The following is a 23,585-nucleotide window of genomic DNA, read 5'->3' on the forward strand; positions in this document are numbered from 1 at the left end:
ACCCTCCCGCACTCCTGCCGCTTCCTAAGAGCAGTGGGGATTGGCTACCAGAGGGGAGGGGCCGCCTAAGAAAGAGCTCGCTCAGTTGGCTCTTACGGGCGGAAGGGGTGGGGCAACCGACAGCGGCCAGCGGAGCGGGGCGGGGCTGTGAGAGGGATCAATGGCGGCGCTCTGGGCCGGGCTGGGCCTCTCGCTGTGACGGGCCAGCGGCCGCGGTACGTGCTGGCGGTCCCGGCCCGAGCTCCGGGGGGCGGCTGGGGTCTGGGACAGGGGTTGTGGGTTCTGTGAGTGCGGCTGCAGCCGGGCTGCGGGACCCTTGATGTACAGGGGAGGAGAGGGCCGGGCCCAGGCCCTATAAGCGCGGTGGGCCGGGCCGGGCCGGGCCGGAGGCCGGACCGCGGGGGAGGCCGCTCCCGGAGCGAGCGGGTGAAGGGAAGGCAGAGAGGGGAGGTCGTGAGGGCTCGGTAGTGCGGGCTGGGAGCAGCCCCCGGCCCAGTACGGCCAGGCCTGCGCCGGGGAGGCTCACCTGCGCCGAGCCTCCCCGGGCACCGTCAGTAGTGGGGGCCGCATCCCGGTGGCGGGTTTCAGCCTGTCTGCACCTTGGTGTGAAGCCGCTCTTCAGCTCCGGCCTGGATCTTGCTGCTGGCTCGGTGCACAGCACTTTCTTTGATGTGCTGGGGAGGCGCGGGGTGTGCTACTTGAGTTTCTTGCCGTGATGGGTAGTGGAGCCCGTTATTTAACGGAGATGTGCTGCACACAGGTATCCAAGACAGCATTTCTGCTCTAGATTTGTTCCAGCCTAGGCGATGGCAAGGGCTGTGCAATCTTATTTTGCTTGGTCCTGGGAATGTTACCAGGACCAAAAGGCGCAGTTTACAGTAGTGACATATACTTTTGTCATTTACAATGACAACATATCACTCGCTAGAATACAGTCACCAGACAAAAACATAGTTGAACAGGGCACAGTTTCCAAGCACAGGTGTTGTGTCTGGTCTGGAAGATTCTGTGTGTGCTTGAGGTGGGGGAGGGCAAAGAAGACAGCAAGATTAGCAAACTTCATAAGTGCAAGTGTACTTACATGCGATGCTGCTTGATTCCCTCCCGCCCCCATTTTTGCGCCCCAGGACATTGTCGTCAGTAAAGCTGCACATTTGCTGAAATGTGTTTCATCAGACACCAATTTCTAGGATTGTAATGAAAATACTATAGCTGTATGTCAAGTCATAATTAAACCTTAATACACTTCAGGTATCTTAAAATATATTGTCTAAGTAAACTGGCTGATCCAGGAGGCAGGTGGGTTGCTGTGGAAGGCTTTAGTTCCCAGATGATACTGTGCCCTTGCTGAATTCCTTTCTTTTGGTTTGTTTTTATTACTTTTGTCACCATTGTATTGGAACCTTTTGTCCTCTCTAAATGGATGGCTTGACATGACACAAGTGGAGAACCAGGTTATCTTGTTTATACAGCACTTGGGTGGGGAAGCTGCTGTTCTGCTTTGGACCTGTATTCAGGAGGGAGATTAAATTTTCATCTTCTTGGTAGGTTTCCAGCTCCAAACCACCTTCAGAACTGACACTCAAAGAGCAGGTGCTACATGCTTTCTGGAAAGGGGACTTGTCTTAGGTTGGATTTTTGTTAGATATTAAAAAAGAAACAAAAAAAAGAAAGAAAAGGAAAAAAAAAGATAAAATCACCAACCTCGGGTCTGTCCTTCCTTTCCCTTCCTGTTAAGAGAATCCTTTTGACTTGTTTTCTGTTGATAATTCCCACCTCAAGAGTGCATCCTGCTGTAACAAATATTTCTCCAGTGCTGTAATCTGGATTTCTCTTGAGACCTCAATTTGTCATTTCTATTACAAACAATACCCCACAAAAGTACCAGTTTTTCTAAGAATTTCAGGAGTCTGCTTCCTGCAGGAGGGATTCCTTGTGGTACAAAGGAAGGGTGATAAACTGGTTCCTTCTGTTGTTTGGGTTACTGCATCCCTCCCTCCCTGGAACAGTAAGTGTTCTGGGTTCTCTTCCAGTGCTGAAATGCAGGCAGGGTGAGATCCTAAATGATATTTGGCAGTGCAATCATCTGTAGTCCTTGAGGTATGTGATGAAGTTATACCAAGGAAATAAGAAGAAACTAGCAAAAAGTCTGAGGTTAACATGACTTTAAATGAACAGCTGTGTTTATGTTGTGCTTACTTTGTACTTGCATATACAGGTTTCGATGCAAGAAAAAAAAATAGGCATCAACGGTTCATTCTATAGCAGGGAGCTGGCAGAATAAATCTGGAAAGGGGACACTTAAGACTAGTAGCACAAGCAGTTTGTTTGATCCTGGCTTACAGGTGTCAAGACCATAAGTTTTCCTTCTTAGGATGACTCCTTGGAGCATCTCCACCCTACACCTAGTACTGAAACAGGGATCTGCCCGGTACTCAAGTATTAGGGTCTCTTGCAGCAGAGGGTGGGTGTACTGTGTGAGAAGGGGCTGTACTCACTTGGTCAGAAGTGCTGTGCCTGTTTTCTAACCCCAGCCCCATTTAACCCAAGAGAATTCCCTCTTTCACCTCTTGAACCCTGACAGACAGACACCCCCCTGCGTAGACTGTCCAAGCCCAGCTCTCCCCAGAGCTGCAAAGAGGTGCAGAATGCTTTTGAATGTTAGAGAGATTAGTTGCTGATTTGTGAAATCCTCAGTGTTAATCACTTATGAATATATATGTCCAAATCATCGAAAACAGGAAAGCTTCCTCAAGTTTTTACAGGATGGGCGAAAAGAAATTGGGTAAATTGAGGGCAAAGTGTCAAATCCTTTCTCCAGAGCAGAGAGATGTAAGAACTGAAATAAAGGGATGAGAGTGTAGGTGTGGGTTTTTAAAATTTATTTTAATTTAATTTATAAATTTATTTAAGCAAAGTAAATCCAAGGTGGGCTGGGCAAAATTCCATTAAAATGTAACTTTTAGAAAAGTAGCCTGAGGCAGACAACCAACAGGGAAGACATAATTATGAAAAAGAGTAAAGAAGGAGTAAGAGGTGGTGCTATTAATCTTAGCAGTTATGCAGAGAGTAGGTATCTCAATCAGTACTTACTGTGTAGTGGTCTTTAGAGAACTGAAGTTATTACAAGTGCAGCGGGTCTGTTTTTCAGGACGTGTGGTAATGTCTCATGCACTGACAAGTGAAATGAGGCCCCTGGTGTCCTTCATATTATGTTTTTCTTAAAGGACGGGCTGTTCCACAATGGATGGGGGAGATGGTACTGCTGACCTGGTGATTAACAAGAGGTTTGTGTCTGAATCGGAGCTAGAGGAGCGGCGAAAGAGAAGGCAAGAGGAATGGGAAAAGGTCCGAAAACCTGAGGATCCAGAAGGTATGGGATAGATTTTAATAATTATAAGAAAGAGATTGGAGAATAATTCACTTTTATGGAAAAACAGAACTAAAAGTAATAGCTTATAGTCTGCAAGTTCAAAAGGTTTTTGCGTGAAGGAACTAAGGACTGTTGGGGATTTAGTATTTCTAACATATGGGCTCATTTCCTGATTTGTTTCTTTCAGAATGCCCAGAGGAGGCGTATGACCCACGCTCATTGTATGAAAGACTTCAGGAACAGAGAGAAAAGAAGCAGCAGGAGTTTGAGGAGCAATTTAAATTCAGTAAGCACCAGAAGTTACTGTTTTGAATCGAAACCCAGCAAACTGCCTGTATTGTGTGCTACAGCTGTATACAACATCTAAGGGACGTATCTGTGTGTCTTGTCTGCCTCTCTGAGAGACAAACTGAGGCTTCAGAAAAGTGTTAGTGAAATATTGTATTTTTCAAAGATGGTGGATGTTTCTGCAGGTAACACGTTCTTGTGGTACCAGGACAGCACTGCACACATATAGAACTCAAAAATTGCTTACAGTTATGAAGCTGCATTCCTGTCAAGTGTGGAATACTAGGCTTATTTTACATGTTAAATTAAAAAAAAACAAAACCAAAAACAAAACAAAACAAAACAACAACAACAAATCAAAAAACAAAAACAAAAACAAAAACAAAAAAACAAAAAACAAAAACCAAACCCTGTTACCTATCTATGAAAAAGTGAAAATGTAACATGGTTTTATGACTCTTGAACTCATGCTTTAACAGAAGACCATTCTATTTGAATCAATAAAAAGAAATCCTATTCTAGCAGCTGTCACATTTCCAAGCTGTAATTAGTTGATGCAAAAGTGATTTGAGGCTCAAGATTACTATTTGGAACAAGTAACCATACAGGACTTGATTCAAAAAGTAGATATTTAACTCTTCTAATGAAACAGAAACCTAATTTCTACTGATGTTTGAATTTCTGGTTTTATAGCATAGTCCTTTGCATTGTATCACCTGTGTATGTGCTGCTGAGTGCAAAGATGACAATAAGAACTAGAAAATTATTAGTCAACCATTTTGGGGAAAAAGGGAGCTATTGGCTCTATCTAAAGCGAAGTGAGGACTCCATTTTAAGGTGGGTTTTGATCAGTTTTGGTTCTTTAGCTGGAAGCATTACCCTCAAGCTATTGTGTCCTTTAATCTCCAGTTTGCCTAACTGGATTTTGTCTAGAATTTCTCTTGTATTTGCGATGCAACTAAACTATGTTTGACCTTTATAGGTCAATTTTTGAGTTCTGTTAGCTAAAACTCCTGGTGCCTGCAGACGCTAGTGAGTGCATTACTGATGACCGTGATTGTCTTTCCTGTTTTGTAGTAGATGCTTTTAGAATTGTTCCTGTAGCCAAATTTCTTTGGGAGAAGGTAAGTGGGAGGAACTGACTAAGTAAAGATGAGTGGTGGGTGGCCTGTGGACCACTAGTTTACCTCATCAGAGTTCAGCCCAATTTGGCCACCTATGACACGATTTGTCCCCTAATATGCTTGAATTTGCTGTAAAATGTTCCTAAGTATCCATGGGAATTTTGGAGGAGTAGAAAATGAGTTTAGTGCACTGTCATTCTGATCAGTCAGAATTGATGATGGGGCTTGGGAGGAGAAACACCTTCATACTGAAGAACTGTATTTGCATAAACACACAAACTTAGTTACTCTAAACCTTTTGTGTAGATGAAAATCAGTATACAGACTAGCAGTTCTTTCTGCTAGGTTATTCAGCGTTGCAAGAATGTCTTCCTTTTCAAAGTAAAATAATTTTAGTAGGATGTTGCAGCATTTTAAATGAAAAATAATACTAGTATTCTCTAAAATGCAACTTTAAAATTTTCTTTCTGAATTATTACGGTAACCAAAATAAGGATAAGTGGAAGTTATTCCCTCTCTCTTACATTTTACTTGTATTTTTGGTGGTGAAAAGTACAGATAGCAGCATTAAAGTCTCCAACTGTACCTACAGGATTCTTTCCAGCTAGAGATTTTGTGGTTTACTTCAGTAAACTTTTGATCCAAGTCATCTTTGGTGATGTGACTAAGCAATTCTTGTCCAAGTAGCCACCAGAAAACTGACTGCTAACAACCTGGATGGGAAAGGCTTCTAATTACTGTCTAAGTTTATTGTTTCTGTTGCCGAGTTACATTAGATCTGCAACGTCTTCCCTTTGGTTCAGGAAACCTGTAAACCAAGTACTGGAAGGATAAGCATCCCTGAGAGGTAAACCAACTGCTGCTTTTAAGGCAATCCTTGCGGAATAACAGATACCTGCTAACCTGGAGAGCCAAAGCCTACTGCACACTCTTTAGTAGGGAACCCCAGTAAGGTCAGCCGTAAGGATCTCCACGGCTGCTTCTCCTTTGTTTTCATTCTCTGCTTGTCTGATCTGCAATGTCACTCACTTCAAAAACTGTCCAGAGCTTCACTGCTTTTGCTCTCTGTCTGAAGGGGCCCTCAGCAGCAGTAGTAGTGAATCCCACAAGTTACTATTTAAAGATTTGCAAATGAGCTCTGCATTCTTAGAGTTGGAAAGAGTAGGGCTCAGCCTTTAAAAAGTAACCTCAAATAATAACTGATTTCTAGAGCTTTTTTGTCAAAGGCAGATGCTCGCCAATTATCAGTGTAAATGGATTTCTTAGCTTGCCATTAAACTAAGTAGCGCTTGAATATGCGGGTGAAGATTAAAAAAAATATGGCGACCTCATGTAAAAGCCTAAAAATCCTCTTAAAGAATTAAACTCTAATGAAGACTAAAGGTGATGTTTGGGTTAAAATTTCTGAGGATGACTACAAACAGCCAGACTTGGTCTTTCTAAAAAAAAATAATAAAATATTATTATTACCTTTCTAAATAAATCATTTGGCTGAGAGATGTTAAACATTTGCAAAACAGAAAATAAAAGACCTTCCTACTGCACTACCGTGTACTTTCCTTAGAGTAGCATGTTTAGAAATAATTCATTTTTATTTGGAAGTTAAGAATTGTCTTGCTTCTACTTTTTTTTTTTTTTTTTAACAGATGTTAATCTTGTTTAAGTTACTAATTGTTTGCTGTAAGAAAATTTGCTTCCTGTTTTGAGGCAAGATAATGGGGAGAAGTAGTGTGGTTTTTTAGAATTATTGGTTGGTTGAAGAACAGATTCTGAAGAAGCAGGCTTAAACTTGGTATCTGAAACCAAAACATCAAATATGTCATTGCTTAATGTTTTGTGTAACCTGTTCCAAATAGCGTTTCAGAACTGCAGCAAGGCTGCTTGTGTGAAAACTTAGTCAATTTTCCTAAATTATATCAGTTAGTCCAATGGCGTTTCATGGCTTCCTATGAATTGTGTCTTGCTTTTCCCTGTACTAATAGTGTTGTGTTCAAACTGTGTTAGTTTATGGTAGTTTGTGTGCTTGTGTGTGTAAGAATTTCAGCTTGTTAGCGTCCAGTATCATTAACCGGAAAGTATTTTTACTCCTTAATTACAGAATCCAGCAGGTAGTTTGTGGAGTTTGCTTTGTACCTTTTTCTCGGCACAACAGTGTGCCTGCTGGGGTACCCAATTCACTCGGTCACCCAGGGCTCTACTCACCACGGTCCCAGTGACTTTGTGCAAATTGTTCTGCCTCAGCAGTATTCAAAATGTCACATGCCAGATGTGAATGCTCACCTACATTTTGTGGGGCACCTGGAAATCATCGGAAGATGTTCAAAGTGAATGGCGAAGTAATGCAAAATAAATGGCTGCTCCCTAAGTGGTTTTAGCTTATCGATATGCATTCTTTTTCTTTGTCCAGAAAATATGGTAAGAGGCTTAGATGAAGATGAGACGCATTTTCTTGATGAGGTTTCTCGGCAGCAAGAGCTACTGGAAAAGCAACGAAGGGAAGAAGAGCTGAAAGAACTAAACGAATACAGAATATCCTTTGCATTAAAATGGCTGGTGGTTATATAGAGGAGGTTAAGAGACTGGGCTGTAGTGGGATTGTTGTTGACATTCTTTCTATAAAACTGCTTTACAGAACATGCACAATGATAGACTTTTAGAGTTTAATGTTTTCATTGGATTTCCCACTGTAATGTTTGATATTCCTCAACCCCCACATGTCTTTGGTACTTTGCTTTCCTTCTCCCCATCCCCATTGTTTGGGGTTATTTTTCCATTATTGAGGGCATGAAATACCATAGCTAAAAAGAGAAAGAGAACATAAAGGCGAAACAGCATATTACTTCTAATCTTTTGATTTGGTCGTCTTATTGAAAAGTAAATGTTCTTGTTTGTTTGTGTTTTTTTTTTTTTTAACTGCTTATTGGCTGTTTTTAAAATACCTGTTTGAAATACTGTTTGAATTGTGCTCTCTGTTATTATTCTTGAAGTATTAGCTACTTTCTCCCTTGCTGATAGCTGCAGGATGAGAAATTAAATACATCTATGCAGATGCGCTGACTTTCTTCTGGGAAGTCGGTGCCCATGGAGACTCAGCTCCTTTGGGTAATACAGACTTTTAGGCAGTACTAAGGGCAGGACAGTTTGGCTTTGCTATTAAATGCCAAATTTCCATGAAGATGTGCTAGAAAATAATACAGGATGCTTTTTCTCTCTGATCAGTGCCAGTCATGGGAGGGTGGAATGATTTGAGGATTTCTGTGCTAATCTAAATGTTGGGGTTTTTTGAGGTTTACTGAATCTGTGCAGAACCTGATGGTTTCTTTGCCTCCTAAAGAAAACCAGTGCTTTTAAGTAATCGGTGAACAAAGCCCAAGTTCTCAAGGATGCTTTAGTATAAATGAAAGAATTTATGGACACAAGGAGGTGACCGAAACCAGTCAGCAAATAAAGCTGAATAGTGCCAATGCTACAAGGATCTGCGTTACCTTGTATTAGTTAATGATTTACAACGTAGAGCGTGTGTTCTGTGAAGCACATCTAAGTTACTGCAGTAATGTGTTTATGAAAAAGCAATAGTGGTGCGTTTTTTTGCTTCAGAAGTAGGCAGTAGTTGGTTCATGGATTTGGAATATTTTCTTGATTTGTTGGACCTAATAATGGGATGTTCATGGGATATATTTAGTTTCGGTGATGGTTGCTTGCGGGTCTAGCTGATGCAGGGACATGCAGTGTAAGATTGTGCTATGGCAGCAGCTGACAGCTCTAGTTAGGTCACATACAATCTGGGGTGAACCATACCAGCCCAGAGGCAATCTTATGTTGTCTCGAATTAGCTGCATAACACACCGATCCCTGAATTTACTGAGCAGGGCCTGTTCAAGACGTACAGGCCATCTAACCTCAGTCTTTGCAGTCTTAGTAGTATCGTCTGGCTCTGTATCTGAAGTCTTGCTGTAAATTAAACTGTAGAACCTTTTGCTGATGGGGTAGAAGGGGGAGCGAGCATTATATAGTCAACTCATCTCATGAGAAACTGAGAAGTTTTGCCCATTCTGTTTCCTTTTTTTAAAAAATTATTTATTTATTTATTTATCCATAATATTTCAAGCAACCTCAGAGCAATCCCTCATCTGTATTTGAAATTTTTGGTGGTATTCTTTTAAAATGCAAAAGGTGTTTTTACATCTGCAGGGTGTTACTAATGGTTTGTCACTACAGTGACAAAAAACAGTGGGTGCTAGGTAAACGTGCACTGTTCAAGTGCTTTTCCAAACTAATAAGAAGGTCAGCCCAGTGGATTTGATTATTTGGTCTTTTTCCTAGTACAACATCCAATAAGCTACCCAGAGACATGAATATTGACGTAGGTTTTACCATTAAATTAAAGTACAGAGCTTTTTTTTCTTTCTTTTTTCCTTCAGTTTTTAGGTTGAAAAATCATGATATCGTATAGCTTAAGGATAAACGTGCCTTGGAATATTTTAATGCACTCTCGAGCATAAGAAATTCATATGCATGGGTGCATAGGAATTTTGCTTCCTCCTACATGAACAACGAGTGGGTTTTTGCTCCTTACCCTATCCAGACCCCACTAGTCTGACAGTGTTTAAAGATTTACAGATATATTTTTTTTTAAAGCCAGTTCTGAGAAGTGTTCAAGAACAACATCCTCTTGCCTTAAATCCTAGGTAAATGTGGGAAAAGTCCCCCTTCAAGAAGCAGGCTTCACTGTAGGACAGCTTTTTTTAATACGGTTGATATTTAGGACTGAGAGGTTTATTTCTAGTGTAGCCTTCCTGAGAGGAGATACTTCTTGGCTAGATATAGTGTTACATTTGCTAACGGCAGCAGTACATGTAAAATCTCTGTTAAAAATATGCTGTTGTGGCTCTAGTAGTTGAGGACTGTTAGGAGAATGGCATCCCGGATGGAAGTGAAAAGCCTGTAATTCGGTAACTTTTAAAAGAAAAGTCTTTGGGTTCCTCAGCCAGGCTTTTGTAGTGCGGTGTTATAATATGACAAGGTAATGAACCTAAATGTGGAAGTTGAGCAGTGCAGCATGTGGAATTGCATGTTGCAACGTCAAACCATGTTCAACCCAAGTTTTCAAGATTGCTTCTGATAGCCACAGGATGGCACTCCTGTGACATCTTAAAAAAATGAATGGAATTGAATAGTCTGGTTTTGACTGAGAAGACTTTCAGTTGAGGTAAGGAGCAGTGTGGGTTACGTCTGTATCCTTAGGAAAATCAAATAAGGAATGGCATCTGAATACTCCTAATTGTAAAGTGATTGGAGACTTTGAGTGTTTCAGTTCTAAGGAAGGTGTAAGAGGTTTTGATTTGCAGATGTTCACTGGGGAAAAAAAAGTATGACTTCAAATATATGGTCCATCAATGGGAAATTCACTATCCAATATTTGCCTGCAATAACTGGGGCAGGTTTCATGGCGTGAAATTTTGGCTTGTGGTTATGTCATCTGGTCAGTGGAGTTGTAGTCAGAGAAGAAACTCGTAGAAAGCTAGATTTAGGGTTATAAGCAAATACCCTTTTAAATTAGGTTGATTTTCCTTTGCTATGTACAGTTTAAAAGTTTTACAGAAGCTTTTTTGACTCCGCTGACACCTTATTAACCAACAAGTTGTTTGACGGACGTCACTTCATCAGATCCAGCTGGATATTAACTGTTATCAGGGACAGGACTAGATCCTGCCACAGAAGGAGCCCTGTCTAATGTGTGTGCAGAGTGACTGTGCCTTAATAACAGACCGAGCTCCTCCTTATCCTGTCTGAGAACCTGCTTAAGCTTCTCCACCTCATTATAGGTTTCAGCTGCATCCCACCTTGCTAACACTCGTTTAAACTACTTATTTTTTCTGTGCAGTGGCAGTCTTTTTGGGTGAATCTTGGACCACATGCACCCTTAATCCGATCTGTCTCCTTCCTCTTGGAGTTGGTATTCAAACCGGCCGTAATAGCCGTGTGGCCCTTATAGAGAGATGAGCTGAAAAGTTAGTGATAAATACCAAAACAAAATTGAACTATTGCGCTTTGGTGGGCTGAAGGCTGCTGGGCTCAGCGAAAGGAGGGTTTGAGGAGTGAAAGTGAGCCCACGTATTGCTACTTAGCTTTTTTTTTTGGTAAGGATTAGGGGGTTGAAGCAGCAAATTTGAATTACAAATGTGTTGATCCCCATAGAAGGGGGAAGTACTGCATTGCCTTGTATTTCTTTATTTATGTATTATTATTAATTTTTGGTCCAGTCTGACCTTTTTGCTTTTCTAAGACCTTTAGGAAAAGGCAGGACTATGGGTATGTTTATGGGTGCTGGATGTGTCGTGTGTTGCACCTTTCTGATTTTAGCAAAGCAGCTCTTAGTCTGCTGTCTGGATGTCTTTAGAGGGAGAGCTGGTATTGATATGCGAGAGAGCTCCAAGCCCCAAGGGCGAAGTCTCTTCTGTCTTAGCCGAAGGTGCCAGCTAAATGTCATTACAAATAAGTTTATTTTGATAGAATATGTGAATGAACTTCAGTCGCTGCTGTCAGCAAAGCTGGCTAAATATATCGGAGAGGAAGTGTCTGTTGTCTCCATTCCTTCCTAGTTGATCCTTAACCCTTAATTCACAGCACTCTCACCAAAGTGGGAGTCAGTATGGACCCAAAGAAGGAAACTGAGAAGAAATTGCCCATGAAGTCAGTGGAAAACAAGAACAAATTCTCTCAGGCAAAGCTGTTGGCAGGAGCTGTGAAACACAGAAGGTTAGTTTCACACCTCTATAAATTCAGGAGGAACGGAACCCAGTTAGCAGTGTAAAGGGAGGCAAGCCAAAACTGCCTCCAGAGAGTGAGGTGTAAACCTTAGCCCTAAAGAAAAAAGGGGGGAGGTAGAAGAAAAGACCAGCCTTGTTTCTATAGGCTCTCACAAACTGTGGGGAAAAACATGAAGCAATTCAAATAGATAAGCATGTGTAAAGCAGGCGGGTAGACTCTTCATTCTAGACTGCCAGGCTTGGGCGATCCTGCTTGGGGATCTAGAGGGAATCTATTTTCCATCTCTATTTGTAGATATCAGTGTCACCTCACTCAAATAATTTCATACAGGTCTGCATAATTTATCCGCTGATTTTATCTGTGTCTAAAATGGATTGTTTTAATTGCTGCTGGGAGCAGCATGGGGGGAGACATAGGTCACAAGACAAGAGCCTTGTGTACCAATTTGATCCCGAGGGCATCAGGCAAACTCCCCTTGTTCCTCACTGATTTGTGCTGGTACGTCAACACCCTTCCCATCCCTGGGAGATGCCAGCTGAGTTTGTGATCGCTGCTGTTTTGATCTTGGCCTGCAAACGCAGCTGCTGGTGTGCTACGGGTTATGGAGAAACTAGGCATGTGGGACCAGAGTTATTTCCCCACAGATGAGTCGTCTAATATTTGAGATGATTACTGACATCCAGAAATTCCGTCAGTGTTTTTGAATCTGTCCCAGAGAATGAGAGATTATTTTAGAAGCTTATCTTGTAGGGTGATGTTTAGCTCCCGGTACAGCAGTAATTGCATGTCTGGAAACTGAGGTAAGCACTTCCAACACCTAATTGTGTGTGGGGTGTGTAGTTGTTTGGGTTTTTGGAGGGCAGAGAAGAGAAGACCTGAATTGATAACAAGCAGCCAACAATGTTTTTTTCTTGTAACTACTAGTACTTAACCCAGTAGGATGTAGAGAAGGAGCTGGCATGTGCTTAATGGCACATCTAAAGTCTGCAGATGGCATCTGTTTGAAGAGAGCATCTTAACTGACATGTCAGTGCCATCGCAGACTTGCTTTGCAGTCTTCTATTTTTGCCGTCCTATCTTTTGTTGCAAACTGGCCAAGACCAAGTGTAGCGTGAGCTCAACATCTGCTCTCTGAGCTTTGTAGTTTCCTCTAAAGGCTGTGTTACTATTAAAACCTTCCTGCCCCAAATACCTTTCATCTGTACTGCGTGTTCTGACAGGGGCAGAAAAGAGTTAATGCATAAAAAAGCTCCTTCATCACTTTAGTTCATCACAGCTGAAGCCAGGAAGCATTTGTTTATATGGATGGCTTAGGTTTGGGAACGTGCAAGAGGGGGAAAAAGAATCTGAGCAGTGAAAAGGAAGAGTTACAGAAGTTCTGAAGCATCAGAAGTCCAAGTAACGTTCCTTTCCCCCAACACCACTTTGGACCCAAAAAAGACCCCTTTCTTTTTAAGTTCAGGCACTGCAGCTGTGTGTGAAGTGCTGCAAAACCTGCTGGGTGGAAGATTTCTAGGTGTTTTAGAACAGGCTCTCTCGGTGTTTGAAGGAGGGGAAGGAAACCCTGGAAGGGGAAAGTCATGGATGTTGCACCAGTGAGCATGGTAATCACCCACTTGTGCAAGCCTGCGGTCATGTGGGGTGGCTGAAGCTCAATTAGTCATTCCTGATCTCCTGTGGGATACTTCCAGCTGAGGAGGCAGCTCTGGGTTGCTGCGCAAGAGGTCTGACTTGGACTCCCAGAGGCGTGTTTCTGTTTCCCAGGTTAACAGTTGACGCTTGCAGTGTAGGTGTTGACTCTTTCTAGGATCCTGCATGTTCCCTGAGGAACCTCAGTTAACAGCAGCTAGAAGTGCTGATGGTCATCAGGGGACCCTGCTGGCATTCACTGTAGCATTTGAGGCAAAGATGTGACTTTGACTTCACAGTAATTAAGTGGTTGCTTACGAGGAACAAGACGCTTTCTTATTTTTTCACAGTTCAGATGGCGGTAACAGTGTGAAGAGGTTGAAACTGGATACTGATCATGATGAAAAGAATCAAGGTACGTCCCGATTTTCTCATGTGGGAAGCTCTCTGTCTCTCACCTGAACAGCAACTGACTCGGTGTTAAATCTGGTAGAGGATTTGCTTTTCTGCTCCTTCATTATGCAAGGCAGCACAGACTACGGTTGGCATATTCTCTCTTAAAGCAGTAGAAATGGTAACTATTGGCACTGACAGCCTTCATAGAAAATAGGGCTGGAGGGAACCTCTACAGTCTCTCCCCTGCCTAAACCATTCCTGACAGGTGTTTGTCCAAGCTGCTCTTAAATCTCCACAGATAGAGATTGTGCACCCTCCTTAGGCAGTTTTTTCTAATGCTTAACTGATTTTACCCTTGAAGAGTTTTACTTTATAACTAATAGGGGTCTCCTTAGCTGCATTTCAAGCCTAGTGCTTGTTCTGTCGACAGGAGACATGGAGAACAGATCATCCCCTTCCTCTTCACAACAGCATTTGATATATTTGTGTACCCCCGCTATTAGCTTTTCATGCTATGAAGTGATCTCGTCCACCCTGAAACCAATTTGTTTCCGAAAATTATGGGGAACTAGAAGGAAAATTAAGTTGCATTTCAGTCTTCGCTGTCAGGGCTGCAATTGACTTGCTGTCAAGACATTGACTTGCTGACACAAATAGGGTGAGCTGCAATTGTGTAATGACAACCCAAGGCGCTTCCTGAATCTCCTGTTCAGTAAACTTTCAGAACACTGGAAATAATTAATTAGCCGTGGAAGAGGGGAGACATTGACTAGCAGAGCAATGGTATAAAACTTCTCCCCAACTATGCTGTCATATCACAAAAAAATATTCAATTAGACAAAGCAGAGCTATTTATTCTTATTTAGTGGGTTTGCTACTTGACAAGCATCAAACTGACAACTTTAGAATAAAAATCTGTAATGCCAGCATAGAGCTGGGCTTAAACTAGTGATGAGGGAAGAAAAATAAAATCCCCTGAGGTAGCAAGTCCTTCCTGTCAGAATAGTTTTAGTGCAGCATCAAGCTGCCTTATGCTTTAATTAAATCCTGCAATCATCCACCGCTGATATGTGGCAATAGCAGGTGAGTGACACGCGGCACTTCCTGGGCTGATTAAAAGCCCTTTCCTGTGCTCTCATTTTTGACTGCGGTACCTCTCTTTCAGAGAAACCATCCTGCGTTCCCCTGGGGAGCAGCTCAGTGGGAGGCTCCACAGTCCACTGTCCCTCAGCAGCCGTGTGCATCGGGATCCTGCCCGGCCTGGGCGCCTACTCGGGAAGCAGTGATTCGGAGTCCAGCTCGGACAGCGAAGGCACTATTAATTCCACTGGAAAGATCGTCTCTTCTGTCTTTCGTAGCAACAGTTTCTTTGATGGTCCATAACGAAATCCCTCTGTGTGTAATGTAGTGCAGAGTATCTTCCAAAGCCCTGATGGATGCTTGGTGCATCCTTCTGCCCCAAATATAATCTTTCTAGCTAACCTCTCAACTTTAATACACTCAGATACTCCTAAAATAACTCATTATGTCGTCTTTTCCTCCTCCCCCCCAACTTTCCATTTCTGAGGTGCATACTGAGCCTAGAGAAAGGCTGCCATCCTAAACCAGAAGGCATACCTAGTAACGTAGCGCAGGTCTGAGGGTAGGGAGGAGAGAGCTTTATCTTTTAAAATTCTTACGGAAAGAAAGAATTCTGGTGATTTAAGAAGTTTATACAAGACTAACGGGCAAAAAATACTCACTTGAAGCAGTGAAGTCTTGTAGAAACAGCCATGTGTTCTGTTTTAAAATGTCATTTTTATTCTGTATTTGAGAAATGGGGGCAGAACAAAAATCAAGCAGATGGTGAAGTGTAGATTGCCATGACACTGTAAAGAAGTTTTAGTGTTACATGATTAAAGACATTCTGAATGCATTTTTTTTTTTCTAAGCTTGTGCCATTCATAATTGTTCCCATTCCATTAAGCAATTTCTGCTCTACCGAACCAGCCCCTTCCTCAACCCGCCATCCAGGAGAAGTGCAAGCCAGCGTCCGACAAATGCAGAGATGGTGATGGAAAACTCTTGTTCCGAGTGAGTTCGGAGAGCTGCAGTTGGCTGTTCTGCTCAAACCCGTTGCTCCTGCACCAGCGCTTGACAGGTCACTTGGCTTTTCTGCAGCGGTGTCCTGAAGAGCACGAATCCCAAGCAGGTGGGATACCCAAACCTCTTTGTGCGGAAGCTGGAGAACTCCTCCATCCTTTGCAGTAGTTTTTGAAGCTGTATTGGATTTAAGAAACTTCACGTGGGCACGTTCATGGGTGGCATGGACCAGGCGTGAGCAAGAAGTAGGCTGTGAAAGCCGAGCGCCCGTCCTTTTCATCTGTGTGCAAACAGTGCTGATGGGAGGTCAGTGGGTTGGAACAGCTCAGCTCGACCGCTCGGGGGTGGAAATGTCTTTGTGACAGTCTCCCTCACAGCAGTCCTGCTCTACATACAGCACTCCGAAGTGTAGGTGCTTCCAAGAAAAAAGCCGATACGTGCGTACCAAAGGGCAGTTACCTGAACGTGACGCTAAGCAACTTGGAAGAGAGCAGCTGGGGTAAAAGCAGTGAAACCTGAGGGCCTTTGGTAGCATTCATGCCTTAGCTTGAGTTCTGAACTTGCCTGAAGGAAACAGGGAGAGTTATGCGCGCTCTGAAGCTATCCTTAGACAAATACACTTTCTGTTTGCACAACCGCAATCAGATCTTTACAAACACACAGTAATTCCTCCCCTGTTCTTCTGGGCTGCCTGGCACCTCTTTCGTGTTTGCTCCGGGCTTGCTCCTGCCTCTTCTCCAGCTACTCTAATTGCGGCGATTTCAGGTGGAAAATAGTTAGGATCTCTTGCTGCCTCCCTAATGCTTTGCTTTTGGTGACTTTCATCGTACTCAGCTACAGAGTGAAATGGAAGTGGTGCACAAAAAAATGCCTGTTTTTCTTGAAAGTTCCATTTGTAAGAGCCTTGAGCAGTTGGAGTGAGAGATGTCGGTGTCCTTCCCGGGCGTTAAGCTAGATGAGTAATCCCCCTCTAGAGTCAGAACAGCCTGGCCTGGCTGTGAGCACGCTAGGGCCATTTTCCTGAGAGATATTTAGCGCAACTGCAGTCAAAATGGCTGATTTAGACGGAGATTTATAGTGGGATTTGGCAGCCAGTTGTGGGCAGACGTGGTGGTCCATGGGGTCTGCAGGTGAGACCAGGAGGGGGTGACGGTGGTTATGTTGGACCCTGCGTGGCCAGGAGGAGACGTAATTTGGTAAAAGCAGGTGTGAGAGCCCCCTGCTTTCTTCTAGGGCACTTGGGGAACGCCTTTAGCTCACACAAGCCTTTGAGTGTGAGTCACCTCTGCTGTTCTGGCCCCTGTAAACAAAGTGCAGAGCTGTCCCAGCTTGTCACTCCAGCCGTTGGTCCCATTTACCTTCTTACAGTCAAAAGTCATCTGACATTAAAATATTGAAGTGCAGCGAGAGACATGCTGGGACGTGAAGAGTGCGAGGGATGGAGGATAAATCAGACCTTCTGGAAACGGCAGCTGTGGCAGTAACCTTGCCCCGGGGCCGACACGCTGGAGAAGAACGGCTGGCTCCAGCGACTCTGTCATCCAGCACTGGGTTTAGGTATTTTGGTTGTGTGTTTTTGGTTTGTTTTTTTTTTTTTTGTTTTTTTTTTTAATTGGGTTTGGGTTTTTGCCTTTTTTTTTTTTTTTTTAAGACTGTTCTCTCTTTGCCATGACTGCATAGTGTGTGCTTCATCCCCTCCCCAGGGACAGCTTCATAAGCTGCTTGTTGTCTGTGCAAGTTGTTAAAGCTTCAGAGAGGTGTTAAGAAAAAAAAAAAAAAACAAAACCCACAACAAAATTACAAACCCCCACAAATGCTCTACTAGCAGAAGAGCTTACGAGCTAGTGCAGCTGCATGTGAAGTTCTCTCATGGAAAGAAAAAAAAAAAAAATCATCTTTTTCCAGAGCCACAGACTTTGATCTGGAAGCTGAGCTGTACACAGCATTATTTTTAAATGAGCCACCCTTCTAAGGCTGCTGCTCCACTTGGAAACAGGGGCTGGTGGTTGTTTATTTTTTTCCCTTTCCAGGGTTTTTTGCAAGGCAAATGTTTCGCGGAGCGGTCCCACCTCTCCCGAGGGATGGGGTCTCACCCAGCACCACGCTCAGAGCTGCCTCGGGACCTCACCGTCAGCTCCGGCTCCATGCTTTGGCTGAGCCGTGGGACTGCACGGCACACTGGTGGGTGCGGTGACAACCATGCGTTCGCTAGCAGTGGTCACAGTATCACAGTGTGCTAGGGATTGGAAGGGACCTCAAAAGATCATCTAGTCCAATCCCCCTGTCGGAGCAGGAACACCTAGATGAGGTTGCACAGGAAGGCGTCCAGGCGAGTTTTGAATGTCTCCAGAGAAGGAGACTCCACAACCTCCCTGGGCAGCCTGTTCCAGTGCAATGAGTTGGTGGCAATGAGCACAGCCAGTAGCACACTCGTGTGCAAGTTGGCTCCAGGCTTTGCACAGAGACACCAATGTCCCACCGCAAGTGCTTTCAGTAATGGGGAGGAGGGAGGTCAACTCGGCTTGAGTTCGGAGTAAGGCTGGTGATCCCTGTGGTACGTTCGACTATTCTACCTGCCAGCTTCAAAAGAGCTTCATCTAGTTAACAGCAGAAGAAAGCAGCGATTAGTGCTGAAGATAACGCGTTGCTGATGAGCGGCTCACAGCAGAATTTCACCACCCAGCCCATCTCCCAAGCAGCAAGGAGCTTTGGTTACTCAGATTGGGAAAAATGTCTAGCGGTGAAGCCGCAGTGACCCATGAAACTCCCTTGGCCAGTTGGTTTGTCGTGGCTTCACCCGTGTTTTCCCAAGCAGGCGCGTGCGTGCAGACACACCGGCCCCCTGCCCTCGGCTCGGGCAGGCGCTGAGCTGACGGGGGGAGAGCGAGGGGATGCTGCCTTCAGGGGAATCGCCCTCTGGCCCAGGGCTGATCCCAAGCGCAGGGCGAGCAGCCGGGGGACCCAGACAGCCCCCCCCCCCCCCTCCCCTCGGGGTGACGCAAACCCCCAGCACCACCGAGCGCCCTCCCCGACCTTCCCAGCTGTGAGACCCTTGTTTTAAATGTCCAAGTTTCTTTATTAACCTGAGTATAACAAATATAACATGTACACAGTATAAAAATGAACATAGAGCGTGACAGAGGTACAGGTACAACACAGATACATGAACTATACAATGACCGGTTCCTTGAATGATAATAATATATTAAGCGTTTTGTTGCTTGGAAAAAGCAAGTTTTGATTGTAAAAATTGTATCCTCTTCCACTGAAATTATACAAAGTACATTCAATACTGAAAAGTGACTCAACAGAGCAGGCCCAGGGCATGGCCTGGCCGCTTAGCGTTACGGCGGGCCGGGACTGTACAAAATGAATCCAGACGCTTCTCTGGGATGAGTTTTAAGAACTTAGCAATTAAATTAAGAAGTACAAAGTGTTTGGGGGAGGGTATTCTTCTCTTAAAAGCATGTGGAACGTGCGCTTTCGGTAGGACCGAGAGGCTTCGGCGACATGCAGAGGGCGCAGCCCGGCCCAGCTCTACGCGGGCTCCGAATTGATGGGCGGCAGGTTTTGGTGCTTGAAGTACTGCACGACTTGCTGGGGCAGCTCCGCCAGCACCGCCTTGGCCAGGGTCTCCTTGGGGGCCTGCAGGAGAAAGGGGACAAACAGCGGTGTAAGAACGGCCGTAGGGGAGCGACGGAGCAAACGGGGCTGGGCTGTCCCCAACTCCAGACCATGGCGTTTCGTTTAATACGCCGTAGAGTCTGCTGGCAGGCAGCATTTTATACGCCCGGGACTGTATTCTGCGCTACACCTCCCCGCCAGGAGATAATTCACTGGTAGGGAGGAATAAAACACGCTCGGCAGGTTGGAAAAACCAGGGAGGGCGTAACAGCAGGTGAAACGGAAACGCACCGATGAGTTGCAGAAAGAGGGAAGAGCAGCACAGGCTCATTTTCTGCGCCCTCTGGCAATCCAGTGCCAGTGTCCGACCCGCGGCTGCCTCCTGGCCCATGGAGACGGGTGGAGAACTGCATCTCATTTTGTTGTGGGTTTAGTTTTTATTTCCTTTTTTTTTTTTTCTTTCCTCAACTTTTTTCCAGCGCACAGCGGTGGGTCAGGCGGTGGGCAGTGGGAAGCCGCCCCGCAGAGGGGACACTGCAGGGCTAGTGCCGGCATCGTCCCTTCCTGCAGGCACTGGGAGGGGACTGGGGGGGCTCAGGGCTCACCCCCGGGCTGAGGCAATTCAGCATTAAGCCCTCAGCACAGGGGTGCAGGATGAGGCCTGAGTGGGAGCCACCGGCACGGGACCACAGCGGGGGATGCAAGCCCAGTGCCTCCCCAGCTCAGTGCTGTCACCCGGCTATAATTAATTGGGGTTTTTTGATGATGGGTGGCAGAGACCGAGGGGCTGCTTGGATGGAGCACGCTATGGAGATGTGGCTATGGAGATTTACGTGGTCCATGCCAGCATCGCTGAGGGTTGTGGCGTTTAGGGCCAGGGTAAGGCAGGGTGCCAGCCCTCTGCCTTTTTCCTCTAGCAGCGTGGCTGCTCCATATCCAGAGCCATCGCCAGGCTTGAGACCCCGTTTCTGCCTGTGACCCCCTCCTCGCTGCCCACACTCACGTTGCGGAAATCCCGGAAGGGCACAAACTGGACGATGTCGCGCACGGCCTCTTCGCCAGTGTACGAGCGCAGCACCCGGCTGTCCCCGTCCAGGAACTCCATGGCGGCGAAGTCGGCGTTGCCCACCCCTACGATGATGATGGACATGGGCAGCTTGGACGCCTGCACCACAGCGTGCCTCGTCTCGTCCATGTCGCTGATCACCCCGTCCGTGATGATGAGGAGGATGAAGTATTGCTGCGGAGGGGATGGCGGAGGGTCAGACCCAGCGGGATGTCGGAGCACCCTCATGCCGCAGCCAGAGCCCGGGATGCTCCGCACGTTGTGGGGCAGGGGGGGGATTTGCTTCCCAGGACAGGCAGCATCACCCTCCTTTAGCGGCACTCAGAAATTCCACATGCTCCCGTTCCCCCTGTTTTTTGAAAGATAATAACCAAACAACAAACCAACTCCCACCCCTGAATATTTTGCTGGTTTACTCATTTACTACACTTAACGATGGAAAAAAAAACAAAACAAATCCAACCTGTGGAGACCTGTGACATGGCCAGGAGGAGTTTGGGGCTGGGACACGAGCCCAGCTGGGAGATGAAATCACTCCCTACCTGCACACAGCAGGGCGCGTTTCGGGGTGGTCCCCATCGAGACCTCCCTGTGCTGATGGGGAGCATCTCCTGCATCCCAGTGCCGGGCTGTGGGGCCGGGGGGGCCCACCCCATGCTCAGGGCTGATCCATCTCCTGTACAAAGCTGTGGGTCTCGCAGGCACTGAGGGGGATGAAGAGGGTATTGGAAAGGTGGGGGGACACCAGAGCCGCAGCATTGGCACCCGCTCCCTGTGGGGAAAGGAGGGTGATGGGGACCTGTCCGTGGAGCTGGGGGAGGATGGATGGACGGACAGACAGTCCTGCTGGACCCAGCTCTGCCAATCTGGGGCATGAGAACCCCCCCCAAAAAGCCCATCTTCTCCGCCTCAGGGGAAAGTAATGGTTCAATTTTGGCACATTCCACAGCTTGCATGTGCTGGAGAAATGACGAAAACAAGCACTTAAGCACATTAAAGCCCTTTGTTCCTCTCCTCATTCTTTCCATTTCCTCTGAAAACCACTAGCGCAGCCGTCCTAGAAAAGCAAGAGAGGGAACGCAGCCCCAAGCCCATTTTCCTGGTCTTCCTCCAGCCCACATCTCCTGAAACCTTCCCTAAGTGGCGTCGTCCCTCGACACTCGGGTGCTAAACTCCAAGGACAAATGAGAGCGGGTCAAGCTGAAACCCAACGCAAGGCCGCCGGTGAGGCGTTTTTCCCAAGGCAGGGCAGGCAGCCAGCGCCTTCCCGACCCCGACCCCTTTGGATGTGTCAGCCCTGCCTGCAGAGCACAGCCCAGGGTATAGTTTTTCCCTAAATCCGAACTTTTCAGAGCAAATCATGGAGCGAAGTAGGCCTGAAGAGCAGGAGCCCAACATCCTGGAGGGTAAGACTAAAGTCCAGGGGAAGAGCTGGCTGCTCCTATGTGGTGGCCAGCACTGGTCATCACTGGAAGCGGGACAAGTGACTGGGGCCTGACCCTGTCTGGGAACCAGTATGAAAGGAAGAGTAAAACCTGATAATGGGGATGACTTTAAGCTGATTCCCCCCTTCCTCCCCATCCTGCCAGTATCTGTGAATAAACCAGTGCAGAACTGGCCTCTGCGCATGGTCAAAAAGAAGAAACCCAGAAAGGACTAAAGGACTATTTCCCTTTGTTCCTTTTTTTTTTTTTTTTTTTTTTTTTTTTCTGTGAAATCCATAACAGGATCAGAGCAAAATGCTGGAATGCAGGAAAAGAGGGGGGAGCAGAGCTCATCAAATGTTTGTCACAACATATTTCAGAGGCCGAGCAGCATAAGAGATGACGCTGCAGGGGGTCAGCCTCAAAGCCCGGGGAGCATCGTTACGAGCGAGGGAGCAGTGGACACCTCACGAGAGCATCAGCGGGAGATTCCCCAGGGAGCGATGACAATTTTGGAGGAGCCAGTAAATGGCAGAGGGGCAGAGGGGCTGGTGGCACCTCTGGGCTCCAGCGCCGGGGTGGAAACACAACCAGAGCTCTGGGGCAGGGACCAGGTTGGCCCCATAGCTGGGTTCCCCTGAGCTGGGGTCTCCACCGGCACACCAACCTGGCAGTACCGTCCCCTTTTCTCCTCTTTTTGTTGTTAAAATGGCCGATCTCTGAATCCACGGGGGCTTGGGGGGTGATTCCTGATCGTTCGCTAGCGATATCGGCAATTAGGCTCACACGCCTGAGCAGGACTTGAAGGGATTAGGCAGCATTAAGCAGCATGCGGGAAGAAAAGGGGAGGTTTGGATGCAGGAACCCTGCTGGAAAGGTGTGTTTTAATTCCCCAAAGCTTATTAATTCTTCCCCGAGAGTCAAATCGAGTGTAATCTCTCTGTCTCTTCCTCCCTGACATGTTTTAGTCCTCCCATCCCTTAAGAGCCAACGGCTGCGGTGTTTGTGATCTGCGTTGCCATGGAAAAACTACAAGAGTTTTTTTTTTTTGTTTTATTTGAAATGCTGGGAGCGAGCGAGAGCGGGAGGAAGAGGAGGGCAGGTCCAGGTGGCCACCGAAGCCGGCAGCATCAGGGGTGGCTTTGCTGCAGGCATTGAAGATGGGATGGAAGAGGAGAAGACCCCGGGGGAGCGAGAGCCCTCATCAATAACACTTTGTGCTTCCAAAAAAACCAAGACCCGAGCCAACACAGGCTTGCCTCTGACGGCACTATTAGTGCCCATTATTTAAAATCTCCCTTGATTAAACTATTAGTGCCAACGGAGGGGTGCAATTTGCATATGATTAGCGCCTCTGCTTAGCGCAGAGCCTGTGGGCTTCTCCCTCCCCCACTGACGCCAAGAGAGAGAAAACGAAAAACTGAGGAGCGACCTGGATTTGTGCTGAATTAAACCAAATTCGGTATTTCCTTGTGCCCGGAGCTCGGAAGAGCAACAGCGCTCAAGGCAAGGCTGGAAAAGGTCCCCTTGGGGAGGAGGTTTTGGGTGCAATCCAGCCCTGCTCCAGGCAGGAATCGGGGAAGCTTTTCCCCCGAGGCAGCTTCTGCCACGCACGATGCTGAGCTGCTTTTGGCCAGCGAGACCCCAGGGACAGACCTGCCGTCCTCCGCGGGCAGCCTGCTGCCACAAGGACCCAAGAGGCACCCAAGCGAGCTCCAGCTTGGAGTCTTCAGATGCTATTTGCGCCCCTAAGAGGATGCCCCGGTCAACACTGGCAAGGCTGGACCCATGGCTGTAGTTCCCAGCAC

The 23,585-nt window shown here is 46.1% G+C and overlaps 2 protein-coding genes across 2 annotated transcripts in view; one reads left to right on the forward strand and one right to left on the reverse strand.

The window, feature by feature from the left end:
• Window positions 1–138: 138 nt before the first annotated feature.
• Window positions 139–15,496, forward strand: PSME3IP1 (proteasome activator subunit 3 interacting protein 1). The gene is made up of 7 exons (XM_082489286.1): window positions 139–215; window positions 3,228–3,373; window positions 3,561–3,659; window positions 7,193–7,316; window positions 11,413–11,544; window positions 13,536–13,600; window positions 14,747–15,496. The coding sequence occupies exons 2-7, from the start codon at window positions 3,244–3,246 to the stop codon at window positions 14,962–14,964; spliced, it is 768 nt and encodes a 255-aa protein (XP_082345412.1). The 5' UTR covers window positions 139–215; window positions 3,228–3,243; the 3' UTR covers window positions 14,965–15,496.
• A 3,225-nt stretch (window positions 15,497–18,721) lies between these two features.
• CPNE2 (copine 2) overlaps window positions 18,722–23,585 on the reverse strand; it is a 57,108-nt gene continuing 52,244 nt past the window's right edge. The window contains exons 15-16 of the mRNA XM_082489240.1: window positions 20,291–20,527; window positions 18,722–19,308 (exon numbers count right to left, since the gene is read on the reverse strand). Of these exons, the coding sequence (XP_082345366.1) occupies window positions 19,201–19,308; window positions 20,291–20,527 (345 nt within the window). The 3' untranslated portion in view covers window positions 18,722–19,200. The remainder of the gene's footprint in view (window positions 19,309–20,290; window positions 20,528–23,585) is intronic.

This window comes from Vanellus vanellus (genome assembly GCF_965231255.1).
Source record: "Vanellus vanellus genome assembly, chromosome: 12".
Lineage (NCBI taxonomy): Eukaryota > Metazoa > Chordata > Aves > Charadriiformes > Charadriidae > Vanellus > Vanellus vanellus.